The sequence below is a fragment of the Aquarana catesbeiana genome, linkage group LG06 (assembly GCF_042186555.1).
Source record: "Aquarana catesbeiana isolate 2022-GZ linkage group LG06, ASM4218655v1, whole genome shotgun sequence".
Taxonomy (NCBI): domain Eukaryota; kingdom Metazoa; phylum Chordata; class Amphibia; order Anura; family Ranidae; genus Aquarana; species Aquarana catesbeiana.
Window position 1 is genome coordinate 82,576,440 of NC_133329.1, and position 23,904 is coordinate 82,600,343.

Genomic DNA, 23,904 nt, shown 5'->3' on the forward strand with positions numbered 1-23,904 from the left:
GAGGTTAGGAATTGACAGATTGACATAACGACCGCAAAAGAGATAAAATAAAGACTTTACAGGCAGGGCAAATGCACTGGGAAACATGTTTGTCTGTATGTTAGCACCCATCTCTAAATTCTAAGTGATGAGTTGACTTTATCCCTTAATAGAGGGGCAATAAACTAAAGAGGAGGTAAGTGAACGAGGGAATCCTGCAGCAACAGGGATGAAAGTGATGCAAATTAGAATCACATTATTAGATTAGCGTTCTGTGTGGGAAAGTTCAGCAACAACTAGTTTAGTCACACCCTAGGATTATGCTGCTTATGTTCTACCCAGCGGGCCTCTCCCGGATATACAATACCATTTATTTCACTCCAATTCGTGGCATTTCCCGGTTCATTACCATAATCTCGTATCGCCTGTCATGTTGTTATTATGCTTCTGATATCCGACCCAAACACTTTAAAGTTGAGTAAATATCTTTATCATTCTCCTGCAATTTTGAATTCTCTAGCCTGGGTAGCAAGTTACAGATCATAGGTCTGTACATAAAAGGAGCCTGCGACCAACACTGGTGACAAATGCTGTCGCTGCAAAACAGAGAAAAAAAAAAAATCTAGTATCAGTTCATTCCGTTGTCAAGGATGACTAGTGCCTTCCTTCCATCTTTATTTTTTTTTTTTTTTAGTGTATATCAAGCCCAAAATTTTTTTTTTTCTAGTTTGGATAGAGTGGGGAAGGATTAGAACTTCAGTGACAGTGGATGAGTGTTTGAACTACAAGTCCCATCTGTCACCATGGCAGACTGACTTGTAGTTTTTATAGACTTTAAGTGCAGTAATCAGCATGCCCATAGGCCACTGAATCAATCTCCAGCTAAAAGCCCATATGGAGGGGCGGTCAGTGAGCAGAAGCCTGACGTTGCACCTTGCGATCCACAGATTGTGGGTGCAAGGCTCCTGTAAAAAAAAAAAAAATCTTGCAAAAACGTGCATTTATTATTATTTTTATTTCATAGCTGAACTATAACTATATGTGTAGCAGTATATATGAGGAGTGTTCAAAGCTCCTATAGTTTTGTGATTTTATATGATTTTTGGAGTTTACCAGTAACATTTTGATATTACATATTTATATGCAGTGGTACAGACATTTATAGGGACAATTGAGGTTGTAATACTTCACTTCCGTCCTGCTGACAACATTTTAGCGAAATGGAAGTGAGAGAAAATCTGTAACACACATAAAAATCTGGCACGGTTTCTAGCCTTCTCCTACTCTTCTAAAGAAAATATTTTTTTTTTTCTGTGTGTGTTGGTATTGGAGAGTTTCCCTCACTTCCTGTCTGATCAAATGGTGTCAGCAGGATCAGAAGGTGAAGGTAAATCTCTTAAGAAAGATCCCAGATAGCAGTAAAAATCTGACAGGGGTTCCAGTCCTTTTAAGTCAGTAGTAACATAGGAACCAGCAGACTGAACCACTGACTGGGCACCTGACATACCTCTCCTCTACCTTTTACAAAGGGGTTTTTTCTTTTTTTTTTTTTTTCTTTTTCATTAATTGAAAAACACTGAAAATCCTCATTTTTAACCTGGTTTATAGTGCCACCTGTAGGACTAGGACACTAAGTATAATAAATAAAAAATTACCTAGGGGACTCCAGGTTCTGGTTTCAAACCCATCCGCTATCAGTTTTTTTTATCTAGCATCAAAAGTTAGGACCTAGGATTTCAGAATCTGTACTGGGATTCTTTATTTCCATTTTTTTTTCCTTGCAAGATTTTTTTCTTTGGAAATTTTTTTTTCTTTTTTTGTTTCAAGGCTAGGTTCACATTTGTGCGGGTGTTTGCAGGTGAGGGACAGTAGGTAAATCGCACCTCTTCCCACACCCGCAGCCTAACCATGCTGCTTCTTTGCAGACACGCAGGGCTGCCATTCATTATTAATTGGGACCCCTATGCAAATCACATGGCGCAAAAGCTGCGTTTTAAAAATGGTGCAGGAAACGCAGGCACAGCAGCCCATTCAAATGAATGGGCTGCTGTGCCCACAGAAACGTGGCTGTTTGATTCGCTTTCCCCAATCTTTTGCTTCTGTGTAATAATATCAGAGCATATTATTACTGAGAGAAGTGTGTAGGTTTGTACAATCATCCTCATTCTTAAAAAGTGGAGTGCCTGACTGGCTGATTTTTTTTTTTTTTTATACTTTGTGTATCTGACGCAGAGGGGTACAGCCATGGAAGTGGGAGCTTCTAACCTGCATACTCATTTTAATGTCAAAGATATTAAAACCATTGTAGCAGCCTGACACCCAAGCAGGTTAGCATTTTTCTAAGGGGAAGTCGGCAGTGGCAGCCTATAAGCCTATTGATAAAAAATAAAATCAATCTGTCCTGAGAAATGTTAGTGCAATGCTCAGCTTTGTTTCTTTTTTTTTTACACAATTATAAATTATCGCTCTTTTGTGTGACAATGCCTGTCATCCTAGCCATACAGGGCTCGATTTTTTTGGCTGATCCCTGCAAAATCAGCTGCAAATTTGAGCTGTGGGCGGCTGTGTCGGCACCACACAGCTTGACATCCTTTGATGTAAAAAGACAGGAAGAAAATTCAGTCAAACGGTAACTGCAAGTTTAGCAGTGCTTATCACTTCCTAGCAGCAGTAGCTTTGTCAGTTTGGATCCCAACCACGGCACTACCTGCATGGAGTTTGCATATTCTCCCTGTGCATGCGTGGCTTTTCTCTGGGAACTCCGGTTTCCTCCCACACTCCAAAAAATGCTGGTAAATTGACTCCTGTCTATATTAGCACGTGTATGTATAAATGTGCATTAGGAACAATAGATTATAAGCTCTGTAAAGGCAGAGACTGAGGTGAATGTACAATGTATATGTAAAGTGCTGCCTAAATTGTCAGCGCTATATAAATACCTGTAATAAATAAAATATCAGATGTAGTCACTGTCCTGGTATTCAGGCATCCGCGGGTGTTGCCGGCTGTCTAAATACAATAGCTGGCAGTGAAGATTCCTCTGTTTAGCATGAATGGGTGAACGGAGTCGTGTTCTCTGGTTCAGCCCAAAATCTGAATAAGAGAAAACAGTGTATATGGCTAGCCTATGTAATTGGTTAGCGAGTCTGAACCAGGAAAAAAAATATCAGCCCCTTTGATGCAGTATTCTTTTTCCTGGCTTTGCTGTTACATAAAATATGCCATTGAATAGCAAGCAGGGTGTAGCAGATGAGGCGGTAGGCATAGACAACCAACTTGTGAGGGTGTCGGATCCTCCTCTAAAGATTACACACGCAACGGCTGGAAGTATATGTAGCTACATTTAATTATTTTTGTGGCTCCTGAAACAATATCCTGTCTTTTAATTAGACCGGAGTTGTATTTTAATATGTCTAGGAACATTCAGGTTGTGTCAATATTTTTTCACAGTACGTATTACATCCAGACTGGTTTCTTTTCTTTTTTTTTTTTTTTTTTTCCTAGGCACTCTTGCTCTCATGAAAGAGGTCTTTTGTTTCTCTCTGTTCTCTAATTCTCAGCTATCATATCTTTGCCCCAGGGGATCAGGGGATCCCCGTTTTAAGATTCCTTTGTAATATAAGCTTTTTAGACCCATTTTAGTGTTCACATTATGTTTTGTTTTCTCCTGCTTTAGCCAGTCCTTTGCACTTGTGTGTATACAATATCAAAAAAAAATTATTATTATTTTTTTTGCAGCAGTGTCATTCCCAAAACACATTTAAACGCTGTAACAAAAATTTGGCATGTTGCAAATGATCAGTTCTTAGATTTTGTGGTTGCATTCATTTTCTGTATTTTTTTTCTTTTAGTTTCACCTGAAGATACTATATAGGCAACATGAGCCCAATTCTCTTGAACCTGAGATGAGATGCCCTGCTGTACAGTGACATGCGGTCCTATGCAGTGCCCTGGGATAAAAATGCAGCATGTCTGCCTGTTATTGCAGTTCGCCGCAATGCAGTGTGAATAGGACACACAGAAAACAATTGCTTTCTCTGTGTCCTTGCAGCGACCAGCGTTTTATTATGCAGTAAAACACCGGTCACTGTATGAATTCAGCCTCACAAATTTAGTGCAGTACTATTCGGGGAAAAAGGCTGATGAGTCTGTTCTCTCAGTTTAATTCACATGAGGAGACATCAGGAGTCTATTACAGTTTCATTCAATAGTAACTGTCACCTGGTGTTTTGTCAGTACTTTCCCTTTGTAATGAACCCGATGGGGGAGAGTCTTAAGTAATCCAAAATGAGAGCAGCCTAGGGTGACAATGCTGTCAATCGGTAAATACAGTACATGAGTGAACGTTGTAGGTAGGACGACAGGGTGAAAATAAAGGGAAAAAAGTTTGACACAACCAATGTAGCATCTAAAGACGGGTAGGCTGCAATATATTCAATCATGTTGAGTTTAGATACACGTTACCTAGCTTCTTAGTGTATGCTTGCTCATTAAGCACTTCCCGCCTGCCATATAGCAAAATGATGGCCAGAAAGTGGTTGTATTATCCTGACTGGATGTCTAGCAGGATGAGCCGCTAGCACGAGCCCACAGGGGCGTGCAGCGATCGGTGGTGTGTCAGTCTGACACACACCGCATCTCTGATCTTGGTAAAGAGCCTATGGCGTAGGCTCTTTACCATGTGATCAGCTGTGTCCAATCACAGCTGATCACATGGTAACCAGGAAGTGCCGTTTATCGGCTTTTCCTCTATTCACGCTAATAGGCGCGAGTTGAGGAGAGACACTCGGCTGCTTTCCTGACGGGGTGGGGGGGTGTCTGTGCTGATAACCAGCGCATTGATTATCCGTGCAGACCCATCGAGGATGCCCACGGGAGACCACCAGGGATGCCAATCAGTGCCTATTGGGGATGGCACTCTGTGCCCATCAGTGATGCCTGTCAGTGCCACCTTATCCATGCCAATCAGTGCAGCCTCATCAGTGAAGGAGAGAAAAAACTTTTTTTTTTTTTTAATTCGGTATTTTTTTATTTGTAGCGCAAAAAATAAAAAGCACAGTGGTGATCAAATACCACCAAAAGAACGCTCTATTTGTGGTAAAACAAATTATGACAATTTTGTTTGGGTACAGTGTTGCATGACTGCACAATTTTCATTCAAAGTGAGACAGCACTGAAAGCTGAAAATTAGACTGGGCAGGAAGGGGGTGAAAGTGCCCTGTATTGAAGCGGTTAAAGATGGCTCTGTTTTTTGCTTAATGTAGTTCTAAAGGCAGAAGATGTTTTACCTGAATGTTTGTTGTGTTGTGTATGAGAGCAGTGACTCTCTCCTCTCTCCCTCCTCACGAGGCAGATTCATAGCAGTGGGAGCCATTGGCTCCCGCTGTTGTCAATCCAATCCTGTGGCGGGGGGGGGGGGCGACGACAGGGGGGCGCAGGCGAGCTGCACTGTCTGTATCTATGGACACAGGATTGAGCCAGAAGGTGTCCCACAATAGGAAGCAGCTTCCGATGTTGGCACATTGAGAAGAGGAGGAGCCATGAGTGCCTGCAGGGGACCCAAGAAGAGGAGGATCTGGGCTGCTCAAAACTATTACACTGAGCAGGTAAGTATGACATGTTTATTATTAACCACTTACGGATCGCCCACCGTGGATATACAGTGGCTGTTTGAAGAGGAATACCGTTGTTATGGCAGCAGATAGCTGCCATAACCCCAGTATCCCTTTCTTCAGCGGGTGGTCTGCTTTAAGATAAAAGTGGTCTCTGCGGCGGATTCGCTGCAAGATCACTTTTATCGGTGGCGAGAGAGGGAGCCCCTCCCGCCGCACTCTGGTAGTCTCAGCCGCTTACTGGAGTCGCCGGGAGCGGTGGAGACAATCGCGTCTTCTCCCCTGTTTGGCTGGCTGCCAAGTGAGGAGAAGATGGCCCCCGCTCGGCTCTATAGCATTGACTGGAGGAAGCGATGTCAAACGTCACTTCCGCCCAATGCTCTTGAAGGAGAATTTTTATTTAATTTTTTCGAATGACACTTTTTTTTTTTTATTGCATTTTGTTTATTTTCTATTTGACCCCAGATCTCATATTTAAGAGGTCCTGTCATGCTTTTTTTTATATTAAAAGGGATGTTTACATTCCTTGTAATAGGAATAAAAGTGACCCATTTTTTTTTTAAAATAGAAGGACAGTGTCAAAATGAAAAGTAAAATAAGAAAAAAAAATGTTTTTAAAATGCCCTGTCCCGACGAGCTCGCACGCAGAAGCGAACGCATACGTGAGTAGCACCCGCATATGAAAACAGTGTTCAAACCACACATGTGAGGTATCGTCGCGATCGTTAGAGCGAGAGCAATAATTCTAGCCCTAGACCTCCTCTGTAACTCAAAACTGGTAACCTGTAGAAATTTTGAAGATTTTTAAGGGTAAAATTTTGTTGCCATTTCACGAGCGAGCGCAATTTTGAAGCATGACATGTTCAGTATCAATTTACTCGGCGTAATATTATCTTTCAAAATACAAAAAAAAAAAATTGAAACTTTACTGTTGTCTTTTTTGTTTCAAAAAAGTGTATTTTTTCCAAAAAAGTTTGCTTGTATGACTGCTGTGCAAATACGGTGTGACAGAAATTATTGCAACGACTACCATTTTATTCTTTAGGGTGTTAGAAAAAAAAAAAAAATAATAATAAATATATATATATATATATATTTACCATATATGTTTGGGGGTTCTAAGTAATTTTCTAGCAAAAATTAAATGGATTTTAACTTGTAAACACTGAGTCTGAAAAATAGGCCTGGTCCTTAAGTGGTTAAAAAAAAAATTTACTTCTTACAATCACTGTAACATTAAAGTGATTGTAAAGTCTCTTTTTTTTATACTTACCTCTTCTGTGCAGTGGATTTGCACAGAGCAGCCTGAATCCTCCTTTACTCGGTTCTGGCCCCTCCCTCCTGTTGAGTGCCCCCACAGCAAACAGCTTGCTATGGGGCAGCCGAGCCACAGCTCTGTGTGTCCATTCAGACACGGAGCCGTGGCCCGGCCCTGGCCCGCCCCCTTTCTCTCCTCATTGGCTGAATGACTTTGACAGCAGCGGGAGCCAATGGTGCCACGCTGCTGTCTCAGTCAATGAGGGGAGTCCCAGGCACCCGAGACACTCCTGCAACACCGCTGGATCTAGAGCGACCTCGGGTAAGTATTGGGGGGGGGGGGGGGGGGCGGTGAGGGGGGCTGCTGCACACAGCAAGCTTTTTATCTTAATGCATAGAATGCAATAAGCTAAAAAAAAACCTTCTGACTTTACAATCACTTTAGGGCACACGGGGAGTTTTCATTTATTGCAAGTCAGTCTGCCTAAGACTACATCACAGGCTGTCTTCGGGAAATCTCAGCAGTTGACTGCTAGAACATTCTGCTTTATACCAGCCAATTCTTCATTTAGTGAATGAAGTATCTTCAAGTCTGTATATGAAACAGAATCATGTAAAAACACAAGAAGGCGCACCAAATAATTTTCAGATAAGTGATGTCTCAGAATAGTACTGACTGAAAATTCTCTGTAGGCTCCCTATAACAGAGCAGTGCGATTGCAAGAATATTCAGATTGTTATAACACCTCTGTGCCCCGAAGATCTTAGTTTACTGTGTCCAGATCAGTGAAAGATGATGATATGGGATTGGATTAAATGTTCTTTGCTTTCATTAGTAAGCCCAATGTCTGTGTTAACATAAAAAGTTCACACTGCATCATTCTTTTTTGTCCCCCTCCAGCGTACATATCACATGCCAAAGGATATTCACGTTGATCCTGAAAAATTTGCTGCTGAGCTAATAAGTCGCTTGGAGGGAGTTCTGAGAGACCGTGAAGCGGAACAGAAGTTGGAGGAGCGGCTAAAACGAGTGAGAGCGGTGAGTACCTGTCATCCCCTCGACATGTCTGTGTTATGGCCTTCTACCTGATCACAGCACTTGAGAACAATACGTTTAAAATGTAAGAAGTCTTTTCCAAAACATTTTACCAAGGTGTCCTGTAACTGAATGCAAGTGTTAAGGCGGTCTAAACAGCTGGTCAGCTAAAAATTAGGCTGTAGAAGAATGTATTTTGTATGTTTTAGGCTTCATCTGATAGTAGAATATTACTAGTACAACTATTTGACAGGGCAAATAAAGTTTTAATGTTGCAGCTCTGCCACCTAGTGTCAAAACAGAGTATTTAGCAATGAATGAGGCAGTGTTTTGTAAAGCTCCACTATATCCTTCCTAAAATAACTTTAAAGAGAGTGTAAGTGGAAAACCTTCCCACGTGTGCCCCCTTTCCGCACTCAAAACAGCTGCCAGAAAGCTGTTTCAGCAGTGCCTTTGAGCATCTTCAAAGTTACCACCACATTTTTGACTCCTGCCATGCAGTTTTGGAACCCATTGCTTTTTATGGATTTCCGAGGTTTGCTGTGCCTGTTTTTTTTTTGTTTTGGCCTGTATTGGAAAGTGCCGGGTTTTTGAAGTAGGACTGCAGCACGACTTAGGAAACCATGTAGCTCTGTAACGGATAGTTAATTAGCTCATGCAACAAATGAACAGTAGTTGGAGGAGTAAGCAATGGGAATTCTGCTAAGAAATGTCACTTAATTTTAGCACCTATGTATCCTGATTAAAAAACTCAATTGCAAGGGCTACCTGCTTTGCTGGTAAACAAAAAATCTTCCCACTGTGGACATAGATTGCAAAAAACAAAAGGTATTTTAGCAGAGCAGGAGCACTGCTTGGTTGAGTGTCTGAATATTTTTTTTTTCATAATATGTCCAAACAATGCATTCTGGAAGTTCTGTGAAGGCCTTTTTTTTTTTTTTTTTTTTTTTTTTACCAGGGCTCCAATATTCTGGTGAGAAAAGAACTAAAATGGTGGCTTACCCAAAGGGTTCAAAGATAGGCAGCTGTTTTTGCTGCAACACTTTCACTCCTAAATACCCTTAGATTTAAGTAAAAAAAAGTTTACTTTTTTTTTTTTTAAATAAAAATAAATTAATAAAAATAGGCACCCCCCTCCTCCTACATATACACACAAATGCAAATGTGCATCTGTGCATAGGTTCCGCATAAATTTGTAAACAGCAGTTGCATCACATGAGGTATCGCCACAAACGTCAAGTGAGAGCAATAATACTAGGGCCGTCATTCATGATTAACTCGACACTGATAACCTTTTAAAGGCTTTTTAAAGAGACACTAATGAAAAATGTTAAGTACTGTAGTTTGTTTCCATTTCACGGTCGCACGTAATTTTTAGGCCCCTTTCACACTGGGGCGCTTTTCAGGCGTTTTAGTGCTAAAATTAGCTCCTGTAAAGCGCCTCGCAAGCCATCCCAGTGTGGGCTTTCACACTGGGGTGGTGCGCTTGCAGGACGGGGAAAAAAAATCCTGCAAGAAGCATTTTTGGGGCGGTGCGGGAGCGGCTTATACAGCACTCTGCCCATTGAAATGAATGGGCAGTGCTGCCGAAGCACCTGAAAAGTGGTGTGGCAGTGCCGCAACACAGGCGCTAATAACCCTTTCTTTGGCCGCTAGTGAGGGGATAAAAGTACCCCGCTACCAGCCGAATAGCACCCGATATAACAGCGGTAAAGCACTGCTAGCGCCCACACCGCCCCAGTGTGAAAGGGGTCTTAGTCTTGACGTATTTGGTATACATTTACTCAACGTAACATCATATTTTATAAATTGCCGTTGTGTTTGTGTGCACTAAAATTGTATTTTTCCTGAAAACTAGCATTTGATAAATAGCTGGCAAATATCGTGTGACATAAATAAAAATTCCAACAGCCACCATTTTATTCTCCATGGCTTAGAGAGTATATATAATGTTTAGGGGGGTTATAAGTAATTTTCTAGCAAGAAATGCTGATTTTAACATGTGAAAAATTTAAAAGATTATCCCAGGCAGCAAGTGGTTAAAGGGTAGTGCCTACAACCTGGGAGCACTGGATCTGTCTTTGGGAAACGGATCTGAGGCAGCTACATAGGAAGAATGCAAGGTTAAAAAAAAAAAAAAAAAAAAAAGTTGAGTGCAGCCTCATTATTGGGATTCATGTAAACAAAAGAGTAACTTCTTTCCTTTTCTGCATCCAAAGGAAGAAGAAGGTGATGATGCCGATGTCTCATCTGCAGCACCTTCCATGGTTAGCCACAAGTTGCCTTCAAGCCAGCCCATGCATCATTTTGGTTCACGCTATGCCGACATGGGTGGCGTCGGGATGCCAATCAGAGACGCCCACGAAGAAAACCCAGAGTCCATCCTCGATGAACACGTGCAGCGCGTCATGAAAACCCCAGGCTGCCAGTCTCCGGGACCCGGGCGCCATTCCCCGAAACCACGCTCTCCGGATGGCCACTTGGGCAAAGGCCTTCCTGTATCTATGGGAACAATGCAGTCGGGTCACGGAAAGCATTCGGGCAAGAGTAACTCAAAACTTGAGGCATCTAACCTTTACCACCACAAACATGTTTATCACCATGTTCACCACCATGGTGGTGTGAAACCTAAAGAACAGATTGAGGCTGAGGCCACACAAAGAGTGCAGACCAACTTCCCATGGAATGCAGAACCACATAACTATGCAACCAAGTCTCGAAATTATGCAGAGAGCATGGGAATGGCCCCTAATCCTATGGATTCCCTGGGCCACAGGTATGCAAGATTTGTTTTTCTCTCATTAGTTCTGATATACATTCTGTATTGCACTTTTTCTGGTAGCAAGGTTTGTGTTTTTGTTTTTTTTTTGCATTATTGGACATTTAGCAACTGCTTTCACATGGCATCTGTTGGCTATAAAATATAGTATATACTTTTAGCTCAAGTGGCTTTTCAAAGCTACTTTTCTCCATGCATCCTAAACTTGTGTCCAGCACATAAGATACTAATTGACTTTACTTTTTATTGCTTAAAGTTTAATTGTGGCCTGGCAGCAAATGACCTCTGAAGCTGCAGCCACTGTGGAGCAATTTATCTTCAAAATTCACAAGATCAGCACTGAAATCAATTATTCATTGGGTGTCAATTCATCGAAGGTGTGGCAGAGTCCGTTATGATAGGTGAAGATTGGCCTTTATACCTCTTTTGTGTTTTGTCACTGTATGGCCTCCCGGGCCAACCCAAGAGTTACATTGTAGTAGCTGAGTTTAAAGAAGGTCCAAGAGACACAGAACCCCAAACCGTGCAGGATGCAGAGAGCCCCCCCACCCCGTCCGCATTCATTCTAGTCTGGCCGGGCTGCATGCACAGAGTATGACCTGGTGGTATCCCAAGCGGGACAGAGCACAGTAGTGGTGGCGATCTTGGATTTCATGTACTTTGGCAGTGCAGGCTCTCTCTGTAGGACTACAGGTTGCAGAAGAATATTCATTAGAAGAAGCAGAACAAGTGTCTTCTCTGTAGGGCTACAGGTCACAGTAGTGCTATTCTTTTTATACACGTTGACATGGGTCGCAGATGCAGCCTGCCTAAACCTCACATGAAAGCTGCATTTGAGCATTCTCTTATTGTGGTTTTCTGACGGGGTTAATATTAGTCTGACTTCATGGCTGAAGTTTTTTTGTTTTTTTTTTTCTTCTCCCTATTACAGCGGAAAAGCAAGTGTGCTTGCCAAAAGGAACGCTAAGAAAGTGGATTCCGGGAAGCTCGAAAGTGCCAACTATGAAATGCCAGTTGTGCCAGAGGACGCAGAGAGAAACCAGAAAATCATGCAGTGGATAATGGAAGGAGAGAAGGAGATAACCAGACATAAAAAATCCGTCCATAGGTGAGACAATGCCTCTATATTATCCTATGTTGATTATAAACCAGGGCAGAGGGATCTCAGGAACCAGGTAGCCACAGGATGAATTGTAGTATTCGTAACCACCTTTAATAGGTCATAAAGTCATTTTTCAGTTCATTGTGCAGCAATTGGAGGGTTGTCCTTAAAGTGAAGCTCCAGACACACAACTGAAATGCCTACGTTTGCTGTTTTCAGTGTCATAGAATAGGGGTTATATATTTTCTAAAACGATAAGTATACTTTTCCACTTTTCTATAGAAAAATTTTTTTGGCCGGTCTGAAAAATTTACGTGTCACTATTTACTTTCTGTTACTATTAGGGAAATGAATCCTCCTAAACAGGCCCATGCGAACCCTCTCAGTACTCACACCCCCATGCCTTGCAATCAGTGTCACTGTTTTGGGTGTGTTATGGCCCGTACACACGATCCGCTTATCGTACGACCAATTTTGCTTAAAAGTCGCAAGTAGAAATTGAATAAATAAAGTCACGAAAAGTCTCGTACGACAGAAAAAAAGATCGGAAGTGATGTCATGTGTTGTAATGTATTTGTATTAAATTTTCGGACGACAACTATACTGACTAACCGAAAATCGTACAATCTGGAATCGTCCGAGGATAATTTTCGTGCATGCCGATCGAATAAGATCGGATGAACGGTTGTGATCGGCTGTCAAAAGTAGTGTACACACAATACGAAAATCATATGATCCTTCCTCGGACGACCGTTTTCGTACGATATTCGGATCGCGTGTACGGGCTATTAGTCTGATCTGTGACAGTGCTAGCGGCTGTGTAGGCAAAATCTGCAGAATACCACCCCCATGCACACACACTCCCAGCAGCTTAGCTCCTTGCTATGTATGTATCCCTGGTTCCCCAGCTTCATTGCTGCTGTACAGGAGAGCAAAAAAAAAAAAAAAAAGGTAAGAGGAACTGCTAGGAGCATTAACATGCATAACTCTCTGAACGGTTTGGTTGGGAATGAACGGGGGGGGGGGGGGGGTATTCTGTGAAGCGTAGGGGGGGTACCCTGGAAGCGTTTTCTTTGAGATTAAGGTCAATCTCCCCATTGCAGGTGTTGGAACTGAGGCTAGACAGGCTGCAGCTGAAGCTAGCTAATGTTGGTAAAAATTGCCATTCAGCCGAGAGAGAAGTCTGTAGAAACAGCTGAAAATGTTCAGTAATGTAATTGCATAGTTAATAAGAAATGGGTTTAATAGGATATGTAAAAAATGTTTCTGTTATACAGACGTTAAATGGGGAAGAGCTATTAGTGGAACATGTTCATAACATACGTGTGGTTTGCTGTAAATGTCCCTGCTGACCCCTGTGTTCACACCCACAGTTCGTCAGGTGCCAAGAAGCAGCCTGCCCATGATGTGCCTAGACCACTTTCCATTGAGCGGCCGGGTGCCGTCCACCCATGGGTCACTGCCCAACTACGCAATGTGGTTCAGCCCTCTCACCCTTTCGTGCAAGATCCCACCATGCCGCCAAACCCTGCCCCCAATCCGCTGACACAGCTGGAAGAAGCACGCAGGAGGCTGGAAGAGGAGGAGAGAAAAGCTGTAAAAATGCAAGTGAAGCAAAGGTATGATACAATATACGCAAAAACAAAGGATGGTTGTGCTAAGTGTTAAAAACAAAAAATATATACAACTCTGACTCAACACTGATAGCTGCACTCACCATATATCCACACAAGTATAATTACCAATAAAGATTGTGTTGCGCTATCTAATAAAGTGCTAGTGCTTAATTTGACACCCCAGAGGTTATGCAGGTACTTATAATGCTAAAGCAAAGAAATCCATCATATACATGTGCAAAATAAACAATATCAAAGTCCAAGGGGAAAAACTCCTCATGGGAGAAAAAGTGCTCAATGCAAAAAGTCCATCATGAAATATGTAAGTAAAACGCTCGAGTTCCAGTGATCCAATGTGAAATAGCAGCACTCTACACCCAGGTGCATAACCCACTCACAGGCCGCTTACCAGCAGATAAGACCTCTAAGATAGAGGTCTGACTGCACTTTTGGGAGATAACCCACTGGGTTGGATGGCGTGATCCAAAACTCAGGAATCGGGTTTCCAGATAACCATGGCGATCCACTAGTATACTCCCTCTCCCTCCCTTCTCCCTCTTTGTTATGAAACATTCTTTTTGTTTCTCCATTCCTGCACCATCCGTATCCAGAATCTCCCAGGCCACCTGCATGGTCAGGGGCTCAAAGCCAACCAAATCTACAGTCAAACTGTCCTCAGCATGAAGGTGTGCCCCCCACTTTCTAGACGCTTGGATAGTTTGCATCTCAGACGCCTGGGTACTAGAGATGATTTCCACGGGCTATAAGCTGTAGTTTTGCTACGTCTCTCTTCCTCGGTTTCTCATTTTGAACTTTCCTGTGTCACCACATAGATTAGCAGATCACCATTGAGCCCGCTCCATGCTCCTGAACCAAGATGTCATTATACCAGTTCTTAAGGCAGAACATTTCACGGATTTTACTCCAACCTAAATAATATTAATGACCCCACTCTGCACTGGAATATTAAGGGGTTAGTTCACCTTTACCAAAAAACTACCTATGCAGATAAGGGGCATCTGTAGGTAAAACTCTGACTAAAGTTAAATAAAGCCCTTGCTATAGGCCATTTATGTACCTCATAAACCCTGATGTGAATACTCCCAGGACGTTGATAAGTGAGGCCTAGTCATTACTAGTTATGCTGAGAAGGAGTCCTGGGCACCTTGTCTGTGTCATTAAAGTAGTCTCTCGTTTTCTATAAACAGAGTGCTGTGCTGTAACAAATTATATTAAAGTCCTTATGTGAAAAAATGTGCAAAATTAATTTTCCAAGTGTGAAACCATGTGGCAAGGACCACCTAATTAAAGAAAGGTCAAACAGGCTGTTTTATATGTGGCTCTTCAAGCCCTCCACGTTCTTAGGCAGCATTAGATGAACTCTGAATGATTCCACATAATCAGAAATAGGCAAATGGAAAGAAAATGCTAATATAGTGTAAACCCTTCTGTAAAAAAGTGTTTATTGTATTTAAAATGCCACTCGCATTGAATAAAATAAACTGCACATATCACAATGGTGTGAGTCTTGGGGTTTCCCCAGTCTTCTCCAGGTTTCTCAGTGGAACAACAAATCATCATCTTACATATGGGGACAGCATTTGACTTTCAGCACTTTCGGCAGTGGTGCCCAGTCCACAATGGGCGCAGAGACCCCACCCCCTCAGTTTGCATGTGGGGCACTGGACTCATGGCTTTCTGAGGCTCTAATTGGCTCTAAAAAGGTTGGGCTCTTGTTCGCCTTAGCGAATTAATATTCGCTATTGGTTCCTGGCCTCTCCCCCCTGGGCCAATCAGGACAGGAGGCGGATCTAAAGAAGACTGGGTTAGCCAGGAGGGGAAGCAGCGGCGCCGTGACCGTGAAGGGCCCCCCCCCCCCCCCCCCCCCCCCCAAAAAAAGTTTAGCACCAGCCGCCACTATCAGATAAGGTTTATGCCCTTTCTTTTTTCCAAAACCATTGGCCTTTCACCCCTTTATTATTAAGACCTTTGTGCAGGGAGTCCCCCATGTGGCTCCTCTCATCGCTTCCCCTGTGGCTCCATTGGATCTGAATCTGGTTCTCTCTGAGCTTCCACGATTTGCACCCATTAGTAACATTCTTCTCCCCACTCATCCTCAAAGTGGTATTCCTTGTAGCATCTGCTACAATGTCTGAAATTGTGGTCTTATCCTGCAAGAAACCTTTTCTGTTTTTGCATGGGGACAAAGTGGTATTGATGCCCAGGACCTTCTGCCTGCATTTCTGCTGTTTATATCAACTAGGACTTTATTCTTCCGCCCTTATCTCTGGCTTGGGTTCACCATAAGGAAATTTCCCTTTATTATCTAGATGTAGTCCAGGCTGTGAGTTTATCTCTACAGTATCTCTCAGTTGCTCCCACTGCTTCGTTCAGAAAATCTGATTCCTTTTGTCATCCTGAATGGTCTCTGTAAGGGTGCACCCATTTCTCTCATTACACTATCTCAGTTTTCAAGTTGCACTTTACTAAATTTTTTCAGCGTCAAGCAACTGTTTCTCAAATTTTGAAGGCTGCCGCCTGGTCATCTGCTCAGGTGTTTCCAAACTTCTAGCAGGTGGATGTTGCAACATCATCTGATTCCAGCATTGGGCGTAAGGTCATTCAGGTGGCTCTTTGAGCTGCGGGCAGTGCTCCCTTTTATGTTTTTCTGGGTCTGTTAGTGTTTATTTGCAGTATACCCATACCTCAGTTTTACTACTTTTGGACGTCCTGAAGGTAAAAGTCATCTTGTGACCCTCAATGGAGGGAAAAGAAAGGATTTTTGTACTCGCCATAAAATCCTTCTTTTCCCTCTTGAGTCCCTTCCGTGTTTATGATCATGCTGGTAATTGGAGGGTTTATCCTGGTCTGGCCTACCTTAGTTTTGCATTTGCCAATGTCCAATCCTCCATTATTTGGCAATATAACCTGAAGAGGTGTAAAATTTCCCGTGTTCCTCAGTTTACTCCAAGAAAAGGATTTTTATGGTGAGTTTAAAAATCCTATTTTTCCTATAGTAGAAGCCAATCAAGATGTCATTTTGTACTGAAGCCTGTGCTGTATATAGAAGGCAGTTTGGTTGGCCAATCTGGTGCTGCAGGCAACTCAACCCATTCAAAAGAACTTGTTACACTTAGTCGCTAGATGTGAGATTTATGTTGGTGTAGTAAGTTATAGATCTAGAGTGCATTCTAATCTGTGAGATTGTTCTCTAGGTATGTTCAAGAGGTTATCCAGCGGGGACGCTCTTCTGTCAGGCCACCTTATATTCCATTGATGAATGTGGTGCCAGCTGTCTCCGACATGGACCTCTCAGAGCCACAGTATGTCACTCTTCTTTTCTTGTGTCGGTTTGTCTCTAGTAGTAAGCCCTCCCCCTGCTCCTTAATAAAACCTTCCCCATGTGTACATCTTCCCTTCAGTCACCCTCCTCCCCTTCCCACTAGCAAATGTTCATACACTTTTGACCTTCAAGCACCCTTATTGGTTAGTGAGGCCATTGCATCAGGTTACAAAATTAGTATTGATGGTTACAATGCTTTTGAGATTTCCATACATATTGAAGAAAACATATACTTTACTAATGTGCTTATTACATCCATTTGGATGCTGAAAGACAAACACACCCTAGAGGTAAAGAAGTTTGCATGTGAAATGTGCAAGTGTCCTGCATTTGTGCTGCTTTTTTTTATAAGGAAGGATTTTCAGCAGGATCCCTTCTGCAGTCCTCTTTCAAGTTGTTTGAATAGGGCATGTTTATTTTAACCCTTTCTATGCCACTGATGCAGGGCTTACATTGGCAGCAGGGCAGGCTTTTAAACTATAGCAGCTTGGACTGTGTATACACCTGACAAACTGACTGTCCGCTTTCTGCTGAAAGTAATTAAGGCTGTAAAGCCATCTGATCACTTCCACACACTGCCAAAGATACCATCATGCCAAGCTACACTTGTCATGGGTTCTGGGCTCCGTAGACCCTCCTGCTGGCCCAGGGCGGGCATGGCTGATGTTGGTGGGTAGAGTAACCCAAAAAAAAATTAAACCCCATGCCCCCACACACGCATGTACATAAACGCATGTGTCAGGTGTGCCTACATATGAAAACTATATGAAAAAGTATTTATTTACATATGAAAACTACTATTGCTGTAGACATATTGGGTATCACCAAGCAGCCCGATGTGAGAGAAAAAAATCTAGAGCCATCCTTCACAGTTACAGTGGAACTGAAGTTCTGCTGTGGGAAACCGTGAGCAGGCAGGATTTTTTTGCAGAAGAGACATGCACTGTCTCTTCTGCAATAAAATGCCCCTACTTGCCTGTTCGCGGTTTAATCCAGCAATGTAAACTGAGCTGCTCATGCGCAGCTCAGCTTATAGCACTGGGCCGATCTTTGAGTGCCAGGATGATGGCCGCCTGTGCAGGAGTGATGTCATTCTGCTCTGGCCAATAAAGAGGCCGAAGACTGGGGCTCAAAAGATGCTGACACAGAACTCTTATGCCGCGTACACGCGGTCGGACTTTTCGACCGGACTGGTCAGACAGACCAAATCCGGCAGACAATCCGATCGGGTGTGGGCTTCCCCGGACCTTCAGCAGACTTTTCCCGTCGCAAATCTGACGGACTTTAGATTTGGAACATGCTTCAAATCTTTACGTCGTAACTCCGCCGGACCCAGAAATCCGCTTGTCTGTATGCTAGTCTGATGGACAAAAACCGACGCTAGGGCAGCTATTGGCTACTGGCTATCAACTTCCTTATTTTAGTCCGGTGTACGTCATCACGTACAAATCCGTCGGACTTTGGTGTGATCGTGTGTAGGCAAGTCCGTTCGTTAGAAAGTCCGTCAAAAGTCCGTCGAAAGTACGCTGGAAAGTCTGTCGGACCCGTCCGGTCGAAAAGTCCGACCGTGTGTACACGGCATTAGACAGATGAGGACTGAGTCTTTAGTTCTGCTTTAACTCGAAACTAAGGAGCTGCAAGGTTCCATGCACACTGAAGCTCATAAACGGCCATTTTTGGGAGTTTGGGTGTTTTTTTAACAGCCCATAAACTCCCCTCTGTTATCCCCCTGCACACATGGACATTTTAAAATGTTTATCAGCAGTGGAGTTTATGGGCTGTTTTCTGAACGCCATAGAATTGCAGTTAGGAGTCGTTTTTCTGACCACAAAAAATGCCAAACACTCATAAATGCTGATAAACGTCGATAAACGCGCAAAAACATGGCTCACCAGCGTTTTTTAATGTTTTTGGTCCATTGAAAAAAAAAGTTTAAAAAAAAAAAAAAACCCGCTAACGTGGAAAAATGCAAAAAAACGCTAATAAACGCTATTGCAAAAATGTTGAAAGACTCACTGCAAATCTACTGGCGTTTTTATAACGTTATTTTAATGTCCAGTGTGCATGGAGCCTTAAGGTTTTTAAAGCATCGCCTATGAACAATTTTGGGTACTCATATTTCCTGTTAGCCTCATCACTGTTTTGATAACCTCATCTTTTTAGATTACCAAAAAAATGTTATAATATATTGTGTTTGTGTGCACTAAAATGACTTTATTGTATTGTTTACTAAAAATATGGGTTTGATAAACGTGACATTAAAGTATCACGTTTGATAAACGTGACATTTAAAATTGAATTAAAATTAAAAACTACCATCATTTTATTCTCCAGATTTTCTACTTTTAGAAAACATCTTTGGGGAGTTTAAGCCTAAGGCTTCTTTCACACTGGGGCGTCGGCAGTAAAGCGCCGCTATTTTTAGTGGCGATTTACAGTCGTTTTTGCGGGGGTTTTCAGTTGCTAGCGGGGCACTCTTAACCCCCGCTAGCGGCTGAAAAAGGGTTAAAATACCCGCAGAGCGCTGCTGCAGCAGGGCTTTGCCAGCGTTTCGGTGGCGCCACCAATTCATTTCAATTGGCAGGAGCGGTGTATACACTGCTCCTTCACTGCTCCAAAGATGCTTTTCTTGTCTTGTAGTCTGATTTTTGTATTTGCTGTAAAATATGTGGTTGTTCTCTAACAATGTTCCAAAGGAGTAGAACTGAGTATTTTTCAGGAGAAATTCAAACGTCCAAATTCAAAACGAAGACCCCTTTTCCATTTGGGTCTGCCTGTCTGTTTGTCAGATGGATCCGATCAGATCCTCCATTCTCCTCCTATAAAGAGGCAGATGTAAACTGACTTGTGTCCATTTACACCTGCCTACCTCCAATCCAATCCGTTCTGGCGAAGACAAATGGAAGGGGATTGGAGGGTAGTCGGTGTAAGTGGACAGCTGGTCTGTTTACATCCGACTGAGAGCTGACCGTGTCTGTGTCTGTTTTGCATAAGCGGACAGATCCCTTGCTGAGAAAAACTGATCTGGCCCATGTGAAAGGGGCCTTAATCTTTCAGGGTGTGGCGTAGACAAAAGTAACATTTTTAGATGGGATGCAGGGGCCCTTTTCAGGGGATCGGGTGGCTGCTTTTCATTAAAAGAGACTTTAATATTCCTTTACAGCTTTTTGAACGTTTATTTCTGTACTGCACTTTAGTCACCTGTTGGTAGCAAAGAAAAGCTTGAGAGTGGATAAGCAATTCAAAACTCAGCCCCTTCCGAACTTTGTTTTTTGTTTTTTTTTTTTATTTTGCGGTGTGCGGGGTCTTTCCCACCTTAAGTCTTCTTCCAGCAGAGGGGGTTTTTGGATGATGCAGAGAGCTGGACTAATGTGATGACATCGGTCCTGAGCTCTTCAGCAATACACTGTGAGTGCAAGTTGTAGTCGAGGTACACAGTCATGATACACTGAACTCTTTCCTCAGTCATCTGGATTAAGTGATGGGCTTAATTCAACATGGAAGACTATGAAGACTGATCTTGTGGTGAAAAAAAGCAACTACCAGGGATCGCTCCAGATTTAATTTGAGCATTAGTCAGAGCTGCTTTTTAAAACTAGCTGGGGGGGGTATTTAAAAAAAACAACACACAAAAAAACAAAACATAAAAAAAACAATGAGCTTTAAAGGAAATGTGTCAAAAGTAAAGGGGGTGTCATTGTTGATCTCTTCCTTATTGTGTATGTAAATCTTATTATCAAAGTTCCATTAAATATGCCCCTCTGTCCATACTAACTCGTGTTTTCTCCTTTTGATTGATGCAAGTCTTAGAGGCAAATACCTCAGTGATTGCTTCCAGTTCTCTTGTCTTCCTGAATTTTTCTGACTACACGTGGCACAGAAGCAGAGCCATGTGGACATAATCAGTTTGCATTGCTCAGCTCCTACTTGGAAATACAGCGTACTGCTTGTGCTCCTGTTTTCCCCCTGGTGGTAGTCTGCCCACCCTCAAAGCAGAGTTCCACCCAAAAGTGGGGGTTCCGCTTTAATTACTCCTTATCCCCGTAAATGCCTCATTCGGCATGTAATTTTTTTTTTTGGTGGGGGGGGAGTGAGTGCCTGGTTTTGACAGGTACCCAGCTCCCACTTCCGTTTGGGCCACCTAGGCGACTCGAGCGGAAGTTCTCCTCTCCCCCTCCCTCCCTGCAATCTTCTGGGACATATCACAAGTCCCAGAAGACTGTCCGGCCATTAAGGAGGCGCAGCACGACTCGTGCATGTGCAGTGTGCATTCGGCTGTGAAGCCGCAAGCTGTCACAGCCGGGTGCCCACACTTGTGATGCTGGGAGAGGCGAGGGGGAGAGAACCGAGGGTTCGGGGGGGCCGCATCGTTGGACCGTGGGACAGGTGTGTGTGTGTTTATTAAAAGTCAGCAGCTACACTTTTTGTAGTTGCTGACTCTTAATAAACACCAAAACGACTGGAACTCCACTTTAAGAGGAATAGGCAGGTTAAAAATGTGAGCTATATTCTTTAGTTTGAACACCTTATCTACTAACATAGGGGTTGCTCCAATATATTTGAGAAACTTTGGCTATGCTTCCTCTGGACCTAGTGACTGGATGATATATTGTTTACTTTTCCCCTTTATTCTCTTACTTCAGGCTATCAGTGGAAGTGGGACTAGCGCACCACAAAACAGAGGCAAGTTAATAATGGTTTAACTTGCCTCTGTTTTGTGGTGCGCATCCTATGTATGCATAAACAACAGTGTTAAAGTCTCAATTATAAATGCTCCACTGCTATGCCAACTCAAAGTGATAGTTCATATAATGACATCCAGTGTGTTCATTGACCACCACCTCCAGATAATTGCCTGGTTACCTCCAGTCTATGACCCCACTACAGAGTCAAATAGCCTTAGTGAACTCCATTCAGGATGGTGCTGGAACACTCTTGCCAGAATCGTCCCTGAAACACGCTACTCCACTTCTTAAATCTCGATCAATCATGTGACATATCATATAATAGAAATTAAGAAACCAAAGTGCTCTCTGCTTTAAATATTTCGTAAAACTGAATAAAGGGATTAAAAACACTCACATAGATATGTGCAAGTACAAGCATATATTCAGCTCACCACGCTGATACAAAAGTAATAACGTCACGGACAATGGCCCCTCCCACCCGTATGTGTTTTACCCTCCTAATGGGCTTCTTCTGCAGGTATAATCTTATTTCATAATATTGTGAGATGTGTTGCCTGTACACTTGGACTTATACACTTCATGCTGGACACATTACTTTTTAAAAAAAAAATAAAGTACTTGCTTTATTCTAAAAAAAAAATAAAAACAAATAGGCAGAGCCCATGCGGACCACTGAATAAGTCTTGCTGTAAAGATATACTTTTTTACATGTTGTAGCGTGCTTTTGATTTAGTGACTTTACATGTGCTTTAAATGGTATATACCTGGCTGTCCTATATGCTCTCTGGCCTCAGTATTTTCCGAGTCTCTGACCCAAAACAAGTATTCAGGCAAGGAATTTGGATTTTAATCTCTCTTCTGATTAGCATATCTTTACCTGACAAGGGAGCATGAAAAACAGAATATCAGCAAGAAAAGGAAATTTCCATTTTCAGGAGTAGCATCCTTGACATTTCTCTAATGACCGGTTATCTTCAAGGATTGAAATTCTAGTCATTTTCCTCATGAGCTATCTCTGAATTTAATGGCAAACCCTTCCCTAACAACAGACCTGCTTTCTGTTTGGGTTTTGTCAGTGAAGTTCAGCAGGCACAGAACAGTTAGGCGGAAAAGAGAACCCTTTTCACGCAAAGGGAATAGTCACAGGCATTTCCAGAGACAGCTGAAGAACGGGAAGAAGTGCACCATGAAAAAAGTTCTCACTCCTGGTTTTCCTCTCTAAGCAGCTTGCTATATGTATGTGTGTTGAGTGTTGCATTCTGATTCATGTTTTCATTTTTTTTTCTTACAAGGTTAAAACCTCAAAAGAAAGGAGGAAGTGGATCCTCTCAGCCCTGCGAAAACATTGTGGTGGCGTACTACTTCTGTGGAGAGCCTATTCCCTACAGGACCATGGTGAAGGGCCGTGTAGTGACCCTGGGACAATTCAAGGAGCTGCTTACGAAGAAAGGAAATTACAGGTAAAATCTGCCTACCTGGGAAAACTGTCTATACCAGCCTTTCCCCACCTTTATACCTCAGAGGAACCCTTGAAATGTTTTTTTAAGTCTCTGGGAACCCTGGCTGATGATGAGTACATTGTTTAACTAACAAATAATGTGGAGGGCTTATTGTATTTGACACGCAGGGCAGTTTATTTTATTTCTAACATGTCCTGTTTTTTTTTTTTTCAAAAAATAATTATAAGAAAACAATTGTTCTGTACTCAAGACTTGTCCGCATAGATGTGTCTTCAAACATTGGTGGTTACTGTAAAATTGCCACTTGCAATTGATGGTCAGTATAAAGTAACCTATCATAATAGGAATAAGGCCCCTTTCCCACTGGGGTGGTTTGCAGTCGCTATTGCGCTAATAATAGCGCCTACAAACTGACCCAAAAAAGCCGCTGCTGTCTCTCCAGTGTGAAAGCCCAGAGGGCTTTCACACTGGAGCAGTGCGCTAGCAGGATGGGAAAAAAAGTCCTGCTAGCAGCATTTTCGGAGCGGTAATGGAGCGGTGTATACACCGCTCCTGCCCATTGAAATCAATGGGACAGCGCGGCTATACCGCCGGCAAAGCACTTCTGCAGAGGCACTTCGCGGTGGTTTTTAACCCTTTCTCGGCCGCTCGCTGGGGGTAAAACCGCCCCGCTAGCTGCCGAATACCAATGGTACAGAAGCATGCTGCCAATAAAAGCCTGAACTCTCTCTGGTGACAGACTGTATGTAAGACTCATGTCACTCTTGCCATCCTGTACTAATGACAGGATTACTAAAATGCTTGTATGTGTCACTTCCTTGCTAGCTGGATCAGCAAGGTATCAATCCTGCTGAAAACACTGCAGAATGTAAGTTAGCCAGTAAGAGAATGATGCCTCTTTCTTCCAGCCAGAAAGGGAGAGACGCATGCAAGCAGGTTTTCCTCTCCCTGTTGTGTCCTGCATAGCTATCTTATGTGTGATATCTACATATTTCTCACATGCTTCCGTTTAAAGCCCATTTCCACCTAAGC

General features: G+C 42.7%; 1 protein-coding gene across 3 annotated transcripts in view; it reads left to right on the top strand.

Annotated features, from left to right (window-relative positions):
* Positions 1-23,904, top strand: part of AXIN1 (axin 1) — a 203,799-nt gene that overhangs the window by 168,829 nt on the left and 11,066 nt on the right. For 2 of the 3 annotated variants that reach the window (XM_073636319.1, XM_073636318.1), the window contains 6 exons: positions 7,750-7,887; positions 10,104-10,660; positions 11,595-11,771; positions 13,139-13,384; positions 16,597-16,704; positions 22,705-22,872. In XM_073636319.1, the coding sequence (XP_073492420.1) occupies positions 7,750-7,887; positions 10,104-10,660; positions 11,595-11,771; positions 13,139-13,384; positions 16,597-16,704; positions 22,705-22,872 (1,394 nt within the window). The remainder of the gene's footprint in view (positions 1-7,749; positions 7,888-10,103; positions 10,661-11,594; positions 11,772-13,138; positions 13,385-16,596; positions 16,705-22,704; positions 22,873-23,904) is intronic. The other variant, XM_073636320.1, reaches the window with a different exon arrangement.